Source organism: Anoplopoma fimbria, chromosome 20 (genome assembly GCF_027596085.1).
Source record: "Anoplopoma fimbria isolate UVic2021 breed Golden Eagle Sablefish chromosome 20, Afim_UVic_2022, whole genome shotgun sequence".
Classification (NCBI taxonomy): Eukaryota; Metazoa; Chordata; class Actinopteri; order Perciformes; family Anoplopomatidae; genus Anoplopoma; species Anoplopoma fimbria.
Window position 1 is genome coordinate 7,806,620 of NC_072468.1, and position 15,911 is coordinate 7,822,530.

At 41.1% G+C, this 15,911-nt stretch overlaps 1 protein-coding gene across 1 annotated transcript in view; it reads left to right on the forward strand.

The window, feature by feature from the left end:
- Positions 1–15,047, forward strand: part of LOC129109274 (nuclear factor of activated T-cells, cytoplasmic 1-like) — a 59,523-nt gene extending 44,476 nt beyond the window's left edge. Inside the window, exon 10 of the mRNA XM_054621306.1 lies at positions 13,118–15,047. Within this exon, the coding sequence (XP_054477281.1) occupies positions 13,118–13,173 (56 nt within the window). The 3' untranslated portion in view covers positions 13,174–15,047. The remainder of the gene's footprint in view (positions 1–13,117) is intronic.
- Positions 15,048–15,911: the final 864 nt, after the last annotated feature.

A 15,911-nucleotide genomic window follows, 5' to 3' on the forward strand; every position in this document is an offset into this window, starting at 1 on the left:
ACACGCACACATTTAGATGGGAGACTTTTGATTTTGATTGGGTTTAGTGTTAATTTTTTCCCCAATGCCAGAAATGTGTGACACAGATTTGCAAGATTTGCTACTGTAAGGATGTGTGTCTTATTTTTTTCCGTTATTCCAAGCTTTGTAAAAAGAAAGCACACAATATTTACTTTGTATGAAAGTCAGTTACATGGCATCAAAGGCTAAATGTACTTCAGTGAAGTATACAATCAAATATAGCAGAGTAAAAGCCACAGGGCTTTCTTCTCCAAACAACTTTGAGTCTATTCATTAAAGTTATATTACTTCAGTTCATCATACGTCATGTATTTCTTATAGTTTCTCCCGACGCAGCAGTTTAGAGGCTCCGTCTCTGTGGCTCACATTCTGAGGTTTAGGAAACACGCGTTGAAAAGCCGCCGAGCCACACGGATCACAGCGGGTCAGGACTCAGACAGGGCCTGTGGCTTGGCTAGAACCTTCCTGTGTACATCTGTGATCATGGAGCTTCCACCTCACGCCAGACACTCTCATTACTGAATCATAACATGACAAATGTCAGTGTGGTTGACACGGTGTTTGACTGAGAAAGTCTCCTTCTTCCACAAGGCTGCGAGTTCGCTACCTGTACCTTGATGATGGTTGTATTTCAGCATGATCCAACCCCGTATCTGCCTACTTTCTGGCTAGATCCAATCAATGAAAGCTCTTTTCTACACCAGGTGCTCATAGGGCTAGGGTCTCTGTGTCATGTGCAGAACTCGGAGGTTATGATTGACGATATGTCGGTGTGTTTATGATTAGAAGAACATTCCGTAATCTCCGCGAACATTACACCACTACTGCTTTTACCATAAAACACAGTTCCTTTGTGGAAATAACTGATATTACTGCGAACACCACGAGTCACAGAAACCATAAATTAGCCTTGAATCTTGGATATTTCCTGCTGGCTTTAAAAATATGAGCACATGGAAAACTCATTCAGCCCAGGGAAAATACTAAACACCCAACAAGCAGAATTTATTCGCAGAAAAACATGTTTTTATTTGTTGGCTCTCCACAGGGAGGTCAGGGGTCAGGATCAGCTTCTGGATAACATCCCTGGAGCTTGCGGGGTGTCTTGCTCAAGGACACTTAGACATAAAAAAACCACACTGCAGTTCCAGTGTTGTGTATTTAAGGGATGTAAATACCTGCGGCATCAGTAAACAGGAGCAGGTCTCCGTCCCAGACCACGTAATAACAGCTCCTCATCTGAAATCTCTTAGCTCAGTGAAATAGTATCCTGTAGCGACGGATGTCAACAGCGAAGTCTGATCCAGCCGATGGGGTTTGGGAAAGCCGATTTTGCAACTTTTGGCAGAGTTTGCCTTCTCCTCAATGTGTAGATACCTCAGAAAGAGAAGGGTCAGAGAGCCAGTCAGTCATAAAAAGAGGGGGGGGGGGGCATGGAGAAGGGAAATACAGATGCACATATAAACTTTGAAAGAGTGAGAGTTCTCGTAGAATCTGTCACAGGGCACTAAAACGAATGCACATGTGCCCTGTTTTTGTGTTACAGACCATTGACAAATCCTAATAATGCAGGCAGGTCAACGTAAAAGGCAACTGTCAAAATAATGAATTTGTCAAAAGCGATTAGAATCATGGCTTTTTCAATCCATCTCTTTCCCGTGACAAACCCTGTGATTTTCTTCAGTGTGATATCTGGCTTAGGGACCTCAAATGGAGGGGTCGCCACCAGTCATGAGATGTATTTTAGTTCTTTGAGATTTTGGGGTCAGAAGATACTCATCATGTCCTCAAATCCAGGAATATTCAGCGAGCATGAGGAGAATCAGGTCAGCCATAGGAATAAAAGAGACACAGACACAAGACAGACGGACTCAGAGAAAGAGGGGAAAATCTGAGGCAGGCGATCTTGGTGATTTTTCCCTGGCAGCTTCTCACACTGTTCCTGTTCTTCACACACACACACACACACACACACACACACACACACACACACACACACACACACACACACACACACACACACACACACACACACACACACACACGGACAGTACTAGCTTCTTTCACAGCTCGAACCATTAAAAACAAAACACTAAAAGTCAAAGAAGGATAAACACTGGCAAAGTTAAAGATCACATTTTCTTCCTCTCCCACCAGTGGCCGCTTGCAGCTCAGAGGCTTACCAAGCAGTGGGTGCGAGGGTTTACTTCAGGGGAGGGAATGATCATAACCACTGAACTGTAAGTGTCCTACTGTTGACATATGACCCATGGCAGTTATAAACCTCCACGGGTCCCCCGACTCTCCTGATTGTACTCGGCTGAGCTCAGTTCCTCTCAAAACAACGTGCTAACAAACAGGGAAATCCTTTCACGCTCAGTAAGCCTTTTTTATAGTGTGAAGCATTGAGAGATTAACTGATGAAAGGCTACAGTGGCGCTGCGCAAACCTCACCATTAATTTCTTTAGCTCAAGAAAAGGCCAAGGGGCTTTTAACTAACTGCTGTGCTGTGTTTAGCACAGAAATATAGCACTTTATGTCAACCAACCCCCTGACCCTACTCCCACATCCCTTACTTAGCATTTCTAAGCAGTATATAAAAAGTAATAAACTGTTCATTGCACAACTGTCTATTACATAACTATTTATATGGTGTATATAAGCAGATATAAGGACATTTTAAATGTGTATGTATTCGTCACCAATATTACCTCCTATGAGCTTGATAAATATTAACAACATAATAAACATAATAAAACAGACAATATAATGACCCAGTAGTAATCTTGAGTCCTATATGAATATGAAAGATTAAAGTATTACATATTGGCATACTTTTATAGTTGTATTTTTTTATTAATTTAGTATTTATTTGTAGATACTTTCTCTTCTATCTTGTGACAACTGAAAAATGTCATACCTTAATGAAGGTCATGAGATGCCGCTAAAAGCCCCAGTAGAAATCTAGCATTTGTTGTCAAACTGAATCTTCTGGACACATTTATAAACAGTTTTAAAACCACATTTGAATGATTCGTACATGGGATTAAACTGTTAATGAATGAATGTGAATACACACATTGTAAAGACATGTGTACTCACATATCATTAAATATGAAAACAACTTTACTGTGTAACCAATCACTCTGAACACCAAATGCTTCATAGTTAAAATTGTTGTCAAGTACATAAATGAACACTTAAAATGTCCTTATATATGTCCTCCTATACAATATTTATAAGGTATCAATATACTGATTATCAAGGCTAAATATAGGTGCTAAAGTTAAGTGTTTTAAGTGGTGTTATTCATTTATTATACATTATTTGCTAATGCTTTAAAGCTATAGGCCATTAATAACATCAACCTTCAGGGTGTTTGGTGTTTATTAATAAACAAAACATTCATTTTATATGCTAACATTCACGACTTACTCTTCTGTTAGACTGCTCAAACCCATTGGACCATCTAGTACTAGAAGACAAAACAATTCTCTCTGTTCATGTTGTAAATCCGTCGTGTCAAATCAACAGGGAGCTTGAGTTGGAAAGCTCGCCCCCTAAACACCATGTGAACAGAAATGTCATGTACATTTTAATTAAATCATTTAGATTTACTGCGTCATAGAGTAAAATAACAGGCCCTTGTTTCTGTGAAGGTATTTAAGTGGCAGGTTCACTCCCTCAGCCCCAGCAGCAGTAAAAATCTGTGTGATTCGAAACAGCACGAACAGAAGCATGTGAAAATGCAGTTGTATGATTTACAGGTGACAGCAAACGTGTCTGTCTCACCTACAATCCCTGGAAGAGGAGCCCCCGTCTTCATCTCTGACTCTGGCAACGCCTGAGTTTCTTGAAAACTCTACAGTTTCCAGATGGATGAAAGTTCTGTGAAAAGTGCGGTCGATGGAAAGGAGATAAGGGGAACATTTGCCAAGATCGCCTTTGTCCTGCCTCCAGACTGGTCTACTTGAATAGATCCACGATGTGCCCTGAGGCCAGCTCCTCCCATGTGTCTTTGAATCCCTGCGGGCGTCGAGGATTTCAAGTTGTCGGGCAGCTCTCAGGGTCAGCAGACAGAGTGTTAATCAGATCACACTCTGCTTCAGTTCAGAGCACTACAGCTCGGCGGGGATGTTGAGGAGAGACACGCAATCTCCTTGTGTGCAGCAGGGGCTTTTTAAGATTTACTTACCTTTAGTATTTTATGTAATGCAGCCTGCAAAAAACCCTCTTTCCAGCTCTTCAAGATGCTGGATCAGTGGAAATGTTACTTTCATCAGAATATGCCCTAAAAAAAGGCTGTAAAACATCCCATAAGAAACTGCCAGTTTGAGCTTAAGATGACTGACCAGGAGTGTCCAGTGTGCTGTAGTTCTTAGAGCAAAACAAAGAAGAGAGGAGGAGAGTAAAACTGTGCTAGGGTCCCCCAGATGCCTGGATCCTCCTCACAACCAACTTGGTTTGAAGTAACTGACCAGTTCTGGCATCCTTACAGAGCAGAACTTGTGCTTGAAGTTTACAACGAGCAGAGCTAATGCTTAAATGGCAAAACAGACAGGTTAACCAAAGGCCATGGTGTGCAGATACACACTCACAGGCAGACATGCACATTTAAAAACAGGAAGGACTCCTCTGAGCCATCTAGCCGTGATGGATGGTGAACAATAAAGTTCGCACTGAGGTAAACCTTTTTGGACGCAGAGAGCACAGTTTCTCTGGATATAAATAAAAGAAAAATCTATTCTGAAAAATCCCACGTAACGACCGACAGGCAACAGGTGATTTAAAGAAAAACAATACAAAAGTAGTGATAAATCGTATTGTATGCAAGCGCGCAGCCAAATTCGCACTCAGATGGCTGCAACCCACTGAAGTATGATTGCTTCAATATGCTCATATTTTTTTCATTGTGTGCCATTTTCAAAACCAGTGAAATCTCAAAGCATACGTTTCTAATTCTGAATCAATCACCGCGAGTTTATCAGATGGCTGAGTTATTTTACCATAGACCCATCGGTAATGAGCCGTGTAAAGAGTTTTAATCCGTCTCCTTTCATATCTCAATCACAAAAATGTCTGTGTTTCACTCTGTTTGGTGTATTTTTGGGCCTCGGTGTTTGCTTTATGTGGTTATGCTTCACTAGTTGTGTGAAACTGAGCTTTTGATTTCTCACAGTCTTAAGTCATCCACGCACACTGTATGTCAGAAGTTCTTCAGCTTCCTACTTTCGTGTTTGCTTTTGATAAACACTTTGATTGGTGGCTTTTGCTGTGCTATTCCTCACGGCAGCTAAATAAATAGAACTCCACACAATCGAACTGAACTGTGTAAGGAAAACAACTGAGAGGGCTGTATTGTGGCATCCTTTTTTTTTGGTTTTTGAAAAAGTACACACTATATTTTCATGCGCAAGTACATCTATGGCAGTTAGTGTGCTAGATCAATGGTTCCCAACCCAGGGGTCGGATCTCAAAATATATATAAGGGTCACAGGATTATGAAATGCGTAAGACAAAGAAAACATATCAGTTTCTTAAACAAAATTAGGGTAATTGTTTCTGCACTGTGAATATATTTGTTTTATATTGTTAGGCAATGGAGTCTGAAACCAGCTGCACAATGATTACAGAGAAGTCAGTGATGAGGGCACTGGAGAGCAGCTCCAACCATGTAAACACCTCCCCCTCATCCTCCCAGGAGACCGGCCTCGAGTAAGCACACCCGTGGCCTCCTGGGCCCGGGAGGAAATGAGAGGAGGAGGAAGTGGCAGGCTCACAAAGAGAGACAGAGTGAGGTGAGATAGGGAGAGGCACAGTACACCATGCAAGATCAAAGACAAAGGTTGTGCACCGCTGTGGCCAAAATAAGCACATCAGTGGTGGGGCTCTCAGTAAAAGTTGTTGTCTTTAGATTTTCTAATTTGGGATACTGCTGTTTTATGGTTCCCAAGCCTGGACCACAGCATTTTTTAGTAACTGCTTTCGAGTGTTTTTCAGTGGTTTTAATCTGGACTAGGCAGACACCTAATTTCTCCTGGGTCAGGTCATTCGCTTTGGCAACATGTCCGATTCTGCTGTCAACTATAAAGTATGTCCTCCTAAAAGAGAGGCACATTAGAGCCCAGCTCCCCTATGACTCTCCACATGATGCACTCAGTGTGTCATTGTTATTTCTCAATGCTGCTCCAGCTCTCTTATCCAACTGAGCCAGGAGTCCTTGACTAAAAACAGCAGCAGACATATTGATTGGAAATCTCCTCAGTGACATCAGAGCACTTATTGTTTACACTCTGTGCTTTATTTCTTATTTTCTCTTCAGCTCTCCAAAAGAGGGTTTTTATCACTCCTCTCTGGGCAACCCTGCTCTGCGAGTGTTTGAGAAAGAGAGAGAGGGTGGCATAGAGAGGGAAAGAGAGGGTGACAAAAATAAAGACATTTTGGAAAAGTTTTATATTTTAAATTACATTTTAGTCTCGTCTTTATTTATCAGTGATATTGCATCTTTTGCATCATCCCCGTTAGTATTTAAAGACGTCAGATGCCATCTCATCATCTTCTCGTCTTAGTCACATCCAAACTGGTTTGTGGACTGCCGTTTTGAAGCCTGCAGTATGCTATGTTGGCTGTCACCATCTTGTTTTTTTGGAACTAGAGGGTGGAGCTAACTACAACCAAACTTGGAGCTGAATAAGACATGTTAAGGCGACCAAAATGTTTAATTTAACTTTCTTAAACTAAAAACACACCGTGAAAGGGTTAAAGTTTGTAGTCGAAAACACGGACAACCCTGTTGTAGCGACCTTCAATCACAAGGCAGCAACGCCCTAAAGCATATCCTGCTTTATGGTGTATTTAACTATAAGCTGGACCATCATTTACTAAATGAACATCATGCTGTATTCAACAAGACTTGCAACTAGTCATTGAGACCATAAACTCAAGTTTGCCATGTTTACTGAGGTAATAAATTAAGTGAGAAGTAAGGTAATTTTCTCATAGACTCCTATGCAATCAGACTTTTATCAACCAGAGTGGTTGCCCCCTGATGGCCATTAACAAAATTAACTTTATTTCCATGACTCTGCACAAGGGCCTCTGAAGGTATCCAATTCAGGCTGCATACTACCCCAAACAACCTCCAGCAAAGCGTAGCCTGTACTCTACTTTTATCAGCTCAGATCTTCTCTCATGTGGACTGTGGCTGCTGGACAGTGAGACAATGTTTAGAGAGAAAATCAACCTTAAATTATAACAGTGAGGTCGACAAAAGAAAGATTAACCTCGTGGAAATAACACCCTTGACTCTACGTCTCTAGATCATAGATTTCATGGCATCGGCGTTCACGATGTGAGGAGATGATTGGCTGCAGCCCGTGGTGCAGCTGTGTTTTCACAGTGCCACACAGCTGCTGCAGGGCAGTTGTAAAACCTCAGCTCTCAGAGTAAACTCTGCTTTGTTTTAAAACAATCTGTGGCTCTGCAGCCCTATATCTTTTTTCTTCTTCTTCTCCTCCTTCTTCTTCTTCTCCCCATCTCCTCTGTCAGTTGAGGAGACTGAGTGGTTCCACATGGGAAAGCCCAGGGCTTCACACATCCGCTTAGCTGTGGGGATGAAATATGCTGCCTGTACATATCATCACATCATTAGGCCCAAAGGGATCCCTGCGATGGATTAGAAGCTGTCTACCTGTGAGGCTCAGATGAATTTATGAAGCACTTTATCATGATGAAGCATTAGTGGAACACTCTGTCTCTTTCCATTTGTGTTTATCTGTGGGAATAATGATTGTGTCTCCCTCCCATTTTTGCTCATTCTCTCAGTCTCTCCATCTTTATTTCCCTCTCCCGCTGTGTCGTTCATGTGTGTGTTCTGACCTTTGACCCCTCCCTATTTTTGACGCTGCTGGTTATCAGCACAAGATAAGTGACGTTGTCTGAGCCTCTCTCTCTCTCTCTCTCTTAGTCCAGCCGCTTGAGCCGTGCGTGGGAGGCAGCAAATTGTCCATTAAGTGTTTCTGCTGAGGCCGAGAGAAGATTTGATATAGTGGGGAAACAAAAGTAATATGTAGCAGGAAATTCAATTGTCTCTCTTCAAGCAAGTTTAAGCTTTAGTTTGACTTCCCCACCAAATCACATGAAAGCAGTTCAGATGACGTTGAACTTCGAGGTCTGTTTTGCAGCCGGTCTCCTTTTGCTCGTCGTGAGCTCCTGCACAGATTTGAAGCCAGTTTATATGTGTTTATGTGAAAGAGCCTCTGTGACTCAGACTTCTTTCCTCAAATGAGGCTCGGAGTGCCACAATAGACGGAAGCTACCTCCGCTTTCTCACAAAGCCGATGTGCTACTACACGAGTAAGCATAGGAAACACTCCCCTTCGCTACAGTGTGAAGGTCCTTGACCCTCGCACATCTGCCGTTTATTCAAGTAGTGAAAGTGAGAAAAGCTCAGGAAGGTGCCCTCCTGCTACTTTGGTATCAAGAGACTCCAAGTGAAAACTTGTCTCAGGAAGCCTCCGTTACAAACTGGAGTTCAGAGGTTGTGTTTTTGACGGTCAGCTGAGGGAAGCCAGGAGGAAGGTGAAGTCACTCTCTGCCAGGCCATTGCCAGTCAGGCCTGATTTGGCCTGAAGGAGATTGTGTTACGACGGCAGGAACCTCCGAGCGGCTCTCAGGCCTCGAGGCTCTGCTTCTCACCCAACCACATAGGGCATCCTCTGTTCTCTGAGGAAGCCCGGATGATATCGAACCCCAATGCACATCACTCTCCTCTAACAATGCTAACTAAATCCCAAGTGCTCAGGTTCACACTGAACTCTCAGAGTAGACGAATGAGGCCACAGCGCCCCATGCTTGGATTACTGAGTGAAAAGGAGGACAAAATTGCAGCATCATAACTCCTTGTTTCTAATATCAGTCAAAAATATCGTTGTAAAATGTGTTTTTAGAATTTGCAACTTTTTCTCACAAAAACTTTGTTATAATGTCACAACATGTCTTCATTAGTTTCGATTGATTTTGGAATCGTTCCCCCTTTTTGCAATATTTGCAGCGATTCATATTGGTGTGGTGTTGTGCTCATTGATCGTTTTCTTTTTCGCGCTTGGAAAAACTTTTGGGTGCAACACCTGGGCCATAGCTATAAAATATTGCGATAGAGAAAAAGCCCCCAAAAAAGGGGACAATCTCGATTGCAGGTTTTAAAGCCACAAAATGTGTTCTTGCGTACTGAGGGGTTAAAATGCAAACATGTCACTTTATCCTGTCTTCTTTCTCAACAAGTTGCTTTCTGGTTAAATCATATTTGCCATGTTAAGATTAGCACTGCGTAAAAAAAAAAATCATCCTCATTCATTTCAATGCGACCACTGTGTCGACACAGTCCTGTCTAAGAGATCTCTCCGACAATGGATGCTAAGCCTGACTCTAATTTTGCCGCAACTACTGTTCTGAGGTTTACCGTGCTATCATCAATTGCATTATAAACTGCTGTGTAGTGTTTTTCGCACCTTTTAAAGTAATGGATACATTACTCAAACAGGACTTCCTTGCTTTCATTGTACCTTCTCGCTAGTACCTGTAGCAGCATGTCCACACCTACGCAGCCCCATTGTGTTATTTTAAAGCTGTGCTATTTTTGGTCTGAGAGCCCACTTAGTCTGGGCCATCTGCTATAATTGTTCTAAGACAACCTGCCCAGTTGCATAGGTGCAGTTTATAAAAGTTGACCCGTACTGTATTGTTGATGTACGCACCACACTGGAGGTACTGCATCACCTCTTCTGGCAGGTCGAAGGAAATCATTCCCCGTCACAGTAGAAACAGACAGATTATTTTAGCAATGTCAACATTCATTCATTCAGTCAGCAGTCACACTGGCAGCAACCCACTGCCAAGAAACACTGGTAGGCCTTCACAAAGGAGCAGAATTGTCCATTGAACTGTTCAACACGACTGGCATCAGTGTGAAGCTCAGTCATATTTTGTGTGTCACTCTCACACCTGCCTGAAATAGATCTTGCAGCAGCCCAGCCCCACCTCTAAGTCCTAACAGGTCCAGACTGCGGTTCACTGATTGCACTGGCACTACGGCTTATAAAGGATGTCACTCGTTTTAACTAAGACTAGCAGGGCAGGTCTTTTTTTTTTTCTTTTTTTACAGCAGTGGAATATTTGAAGTTTAATTTTCCACTGTTTTTGTTTAGTCATGAGAGGGTGTACTCCCAGTTACAGCTTTCCATTATTAACCTGGGCAACTGAAAAAGGAAAAAAAAAAAAAAAAGTTTCCAATGCTGTTGAGAAGGATGCCAGGGCACAGAGAGTTCATTTATCTACGTATCTCAAACCAAACATAGCGTTCTTTATTACAATAGCATGTAATACAGGGAAAGTGGAACATAATTATCTTTCATGTTATCTAGTCACTCCATGTAAGGTGAGACTTAAAATATATATTTTTTTGTTGACAAAACTAAATTAAATCTATTTAACAAACTTCTTCTTTTTTTTTTTTCTTTTCTTTTTTTTTTTACAATATTAGACTAATTGCATTTGTTATACTGTCACCAAAAACAATCTGACAGGTTTGTTATATAGCATGTGCAAATGCATTTTTCAGAGGTATTACCTGTTTGTGTCATCCATTCAGGTAACCTCAACTGATCTTTACAATTTCTTGGTTTCCAAGAAGTTGTTGCAAGTAAATAGCGATCTACCCTTTTGAACAGCTATAAATAGCAGCTTGGTGTTGTCTTGTGGTATAACAGTTGGCCACATCCTGTTTCTGAGATTCTCACATTGCTGACAGAGTACATAGATTAAAACACAGTGGCCAGAGTTTTACCTTTCTTTTCTCTTTATCACTCGTTTTTTTTCAGAATGGAACATCATCAAGCATGCCAATGGAAAATATTAGTTGATAATGTGCAGCAAAATAACACCACAGTTGATATGTGGGCGGAGGACACGTCACTATTTTTTTTTACAATGACTGAAGAAAAGAATGGAAGCTACTTATTTCCCTCTGAGAATAATAAAGTGTACATTTGTGGCTTTTTGCTGCCGAGCTGTTGGGTTTCCCCCTGCTTAAAGTTTACCTGGAGCTGTTTTCTCACCTCTGCTAACAGAGAAGAGCAGCGACATTAACGTTTGATCATCTAATTGTTACATGTGCTCGCTTGCACTTCCTTTATGTCCTGTGATGGCAGAGCTAAAAATAACCTCAGCGTGTAAATGCATGTTTGGCCCGGAGCGGAATAGAGTTGAAAACAGCCAGCAGTGTTGGCACAGGTGGGATTTTTCCAATGGGAGTTCCTCCTGTTTAGGGAGGTGAGTCCCAACGGATCTGTTTGTTTGCGCGCGTGTGTGCGTGTGTGCGTGCGTGTGTGTGTGTGTGTGTGTGTGTGTGTGTGTGTGTGTGTGTGTGTGTGTGTGTGTGTGTGTGTAGAAAGCAGGGCACGCTTTCACAGGTGTGTGGCCTACTTCTTTTAGAATTTGCATTCTGTCACTGATTATTTATTTAGTTTTTTGCTTATGCATGTCTGTCTCCATCCCTTGTAATATGTGTACATATTGCTGTGGGGTTTCTGCACTTCATTTCCCATAGGTCAGTTCAGCTGACATTAGCAACATTGTTGTAAAAGAAAAGTTACCATAGCCGTTTGATATGGCATTGCACCGTTAACATTTTTACAGCATTGAAATGGTTGAGTATTAAAAGGACTCGGTCTTGTTTTCGTCTTGATCAGTGCAGAGTCTTCCCCAATCGACAAACGGTATCTAGTGATAACAAACAGCAGGCCTGTGGGCCTCAGAGTGGGTGGACTTCCTGTCTCGGCTCCTCTCTGCGGATGGTGGTTTCACCAGACTTTCTCTCTCTCTCTCGGTCTACATCAGCCCACTTTATCTCGGTTAAGCTTCAGGACTGAGGAGCTTCTTGTTTGCGTTGGGCTACAGGGCTCAGGGCCCTCGCCATCTTCACAGTCACTTCCCTCTGTTTTGCCAAAGAACACAGAGCAGATAAAGGCAGGGGACTGATCTGTGCCTGCCCGACTGTGGGAAAGGCGCGGGCACAGGAACTAGTGCAGGAAAGACAAGACGATGACTTCAAAACGGAGATGTGTGTATGTGGCAGATAGGAGTTTGGTAACTACAAAGATATGTTTGGATTGCAGCTCATGATATCCAGTATTGTTCAACTTGACCACATCTATGCAAGGTATTCAGTGCCACATTGCCTCATGTGACATTATTTATTGCAGGCCACAAGCACTAGAGTAACATCGTCATCGGTCAAAGCGTTCTCTGTTAAGAAAAAGAAATGCCACATTTGATGTGATTTCATTGGATAAAGGCAACATTTCAAATCTAACACAAATAAAACTAGACTCACATTTCTCGTGTGACCAGGACCTATCTGGCCCCTTGCACACTTTGCCTGGCTGGAAACCCTACCTTGGCAGGGATTTAAACTGACAAAAATGTTTCTTGCAAAATTGCATTCCATAAAACTAAACTGTATTCTCAATGACGTTTGGAGGGAAACATATTTTCTCTTGTAATTTCTCCCGTTTTAGAGCAGTTTTAAACACGTAGTTAATGTTGTAAGTTGAAACAAAAAAGAAAATACTACAAAATGACTTGATAATGTTAAGGCAACAAAACTACTTGGTTATGTAAAGTAAAAAGATCATGGTTAGGCTCAAAAAAAGTAAGTTAGTTATTATTATTTAAGTCACAGACGTCACCTTCTGGTTTCACACAGGACTAAAGCAGTTGTCTCCTGTGTGAATGTCCTGTGTTTGTCAGACCCATCCATACCCACATGGACATCTGCAGAGTAGAACAGAAACGTATCGGTGATACGTCAAAAACAGACTTAATCCGGTTCCCTCAAAATGTTATTGTCAATTCAGTTTTGTATGGGAACGTAATTTTTAAGACACCAGCCTGAAACTGACAACCTTCTTGTGAGATGCATCTCCTCTGTAACTTCCAGGCCAGCTCTTTTCACTGAATGTAATAGTGTTGTAATGATCTGAATTGCCATTCAATGTGACAAGTTTATAACGATCTGCGTCTTCTATTTTTCCACAGTTAACGAGATCATCAGGAACGACCTCTCCAGCATTTCCGTGCACACTCATGCATAGACGTCCAGAAGTTTTCTGCAGCAGCACACACATACACACACACACACACACACACACACACAAACAAACACAGGAACACACACATACACTCAAACAGCAGGGCATCAACAAATGGAGGACAACAAAAAAAACTAGAGATCCAGATGATGAAGAAAACATTTTGGACCAGGATCTCTCACCTGACCATCATCCCCATCAGCTAGAAGGCTCGCTGCAGATTCACAATGACAATCACTGGCAAGCTCCATTTGAACAAACAGATGAATGTTATATTTACAAAAAAAGGGAAGTGAAATCAGGGGCAACGTATACGACTACACTTGCCTTAATTCACAGCAGATGTTGTTTAGCGGACCAAACAGCTCAATGAGACTGAAATACTTGTATTGTGACAATGACAAATGACAATCTTTATTTCCAGTGTGATCTGTATGTTAATGCATGGACAAGCTAATGGGACAATAAGTGTCATGCTTCATCACTTTGGTTCATTTGTTTGTGCAGTCAGTCCGCAACAACCGAATTGGTGCCTTACAGCAGTGATATTGACAGCAGACAAAAGCAGCAGTGACACAAATGCAAATGGTTCATTGTAACACGAAGTGGAAGTTTTTATATGACTTTTTTGTATCATTTCAATGATTTGTTTACAGGGAAACAGAATATAAGGCTGGAAAATATGTAGGGAATCTGTGAGTAGATTAGAAATGTATTTTTTCTCGCTTCCTCATCATTATCTCATTGTTCATTTATACTGAATGTTATTGTATGATATTCTTTTGTATAAACATGTATTTGAAAATGTACTTATGTATGCCTTATGCTTATATCATGCAGTTTGCTATTTAGTTTTCCCTTTTGTTCAATTTATCTTCCCCTGATATGACTTTGTACCATTTCTACTACCCTGCTTTATGCTTTTCACCTTAGTGCCTTTTTTTTTGTTTTTTTATCCACCTGCCCCGGTCTTCCAGCCCTCCCACCCTAAACCATGACATACTGATGCACAGACAATCAGAGAAATATATAGTACATATCCTATGACAGCAGTCCCTGGTTGCACGGGCTTATGAAGGCAGGTATCAGAGTTTTCTTCTCCCCCAGCTATAAGATAGTTGAACAACGGTATATGCTTACCTGCTGAATTTAGATGAGATTACTCCAGGACAATATATATATATATTAGTCTATTACTTCTTGCACTGCAGGTTTGCATGTAAATAGGCACAGGGATAATCTGAAGTGTGCGGCAGGCTCAGTTTTACTCCTCATTCCGTCGATTCCGCAGAGGAGTTGGCAGGACTGTTACTTCGAGCTGGCAATAATTGATATGCTTTAACCAAAGGATTTTATCTTTGGTGAAATTATTGTCCAAGTTTCCTTTTTCTGTCGGAGACTTCAGCATAGAGCGGTTCCCCGTACAAAAAAACAAAAACATTATGCACTTTACCGCAGAAACAGAGCAGGTTTCCTTGCTTCCAGACCAAATACCGTAGATGATTTCCACTGTCGTGTCATAAACATATCTTCATCAACTCTTCTTTCACACAGCTGCAGTCTTTTCCATGTTATCGGTCTTTTGGAGCATGCACAGCGTACTAACATTGGGGATCATTTAGCTGACAGTAGCTTGCAATATAGCTTCCTAATACATTTTCGGACATATAGTATAATAGCATGACTAAACTGTATGAATAAGGTTTCTATTTTGTGCCTTACTCTCTTTCTTGGCTACAAGATCGTTGCAACTCTATGTTTTCCTCTGTAGGCACAAGGTGAAACATATTTCTCTTTAATATGAAATATTTATGAAAAATGAAATGTGTTTTAAGTGCATTTAATGTGTTCTCAACAATGACTTAATAAATGGCATAATGGTGACCATACATATACTAAGTTCTCAATCACTTTGGTGTTGTATTAACGTATGAGCAGGTGCATTAATGATTAAAGCTTTTTCATAATACCTTTTTTTTTGCTAATAGTAAAAATATATATATATATATGTTTTAGAGTATATTATTTGCAGAAATGTAGCTAGCTCTATGTGTCAGAGATAATACATTTTGTTTAAAAGAATAGTGAATCAGTTGGTAATGGATTCAATATTTTTCCTCTAAAAGCATTCTTTGACTATTACAAGTATGGACCATATGGCTATGCTTTAGTTTTAAGGCCTTCACTTTGACTTGGCTCTGTGATTTCTTGTGTTATATGGCTTGACCTAAGTAAACCTCTGACTGTTCCAACCTGTACCTATATCCCTAATAAAGCCTGAAATGGAGACATTTCGACATTGACAAGAGTAGGGATTTTTTTTTTTTTTTTTGTATTTCTCCCAAACTTTTTTCGGGGCTGCACAAAAAAAATTGTTTATTACAGTTATTTGAATAAATACAACTTTATTACGGTAACAATTGCTACAAAATAGTTGCAGGTTCTCTGTGTTTTACATCTGATCATTTTTCCTATGGGATTTCCAGCAAAGAGGACACTTAAATCAATCAACAGATGGCATTTGGTCTTCCACTTTTGTTTCAAAGTGAAGAACAAACAAACCTAGCACTGTACAGAATGAAATGCAACAAGCTGCTGATCTGCCAAGTACAAGCAGGGGCCTGTGTGTTTTCCGGTGAGTATTGTTAGCGGTGGGTAGTTATGAGTGAAACAGCACCTCGCCATGGGAGCTGTGCCACCCTCCTGTGTACCACCTGCCAGTCCTCCAGACTTTTTCCATC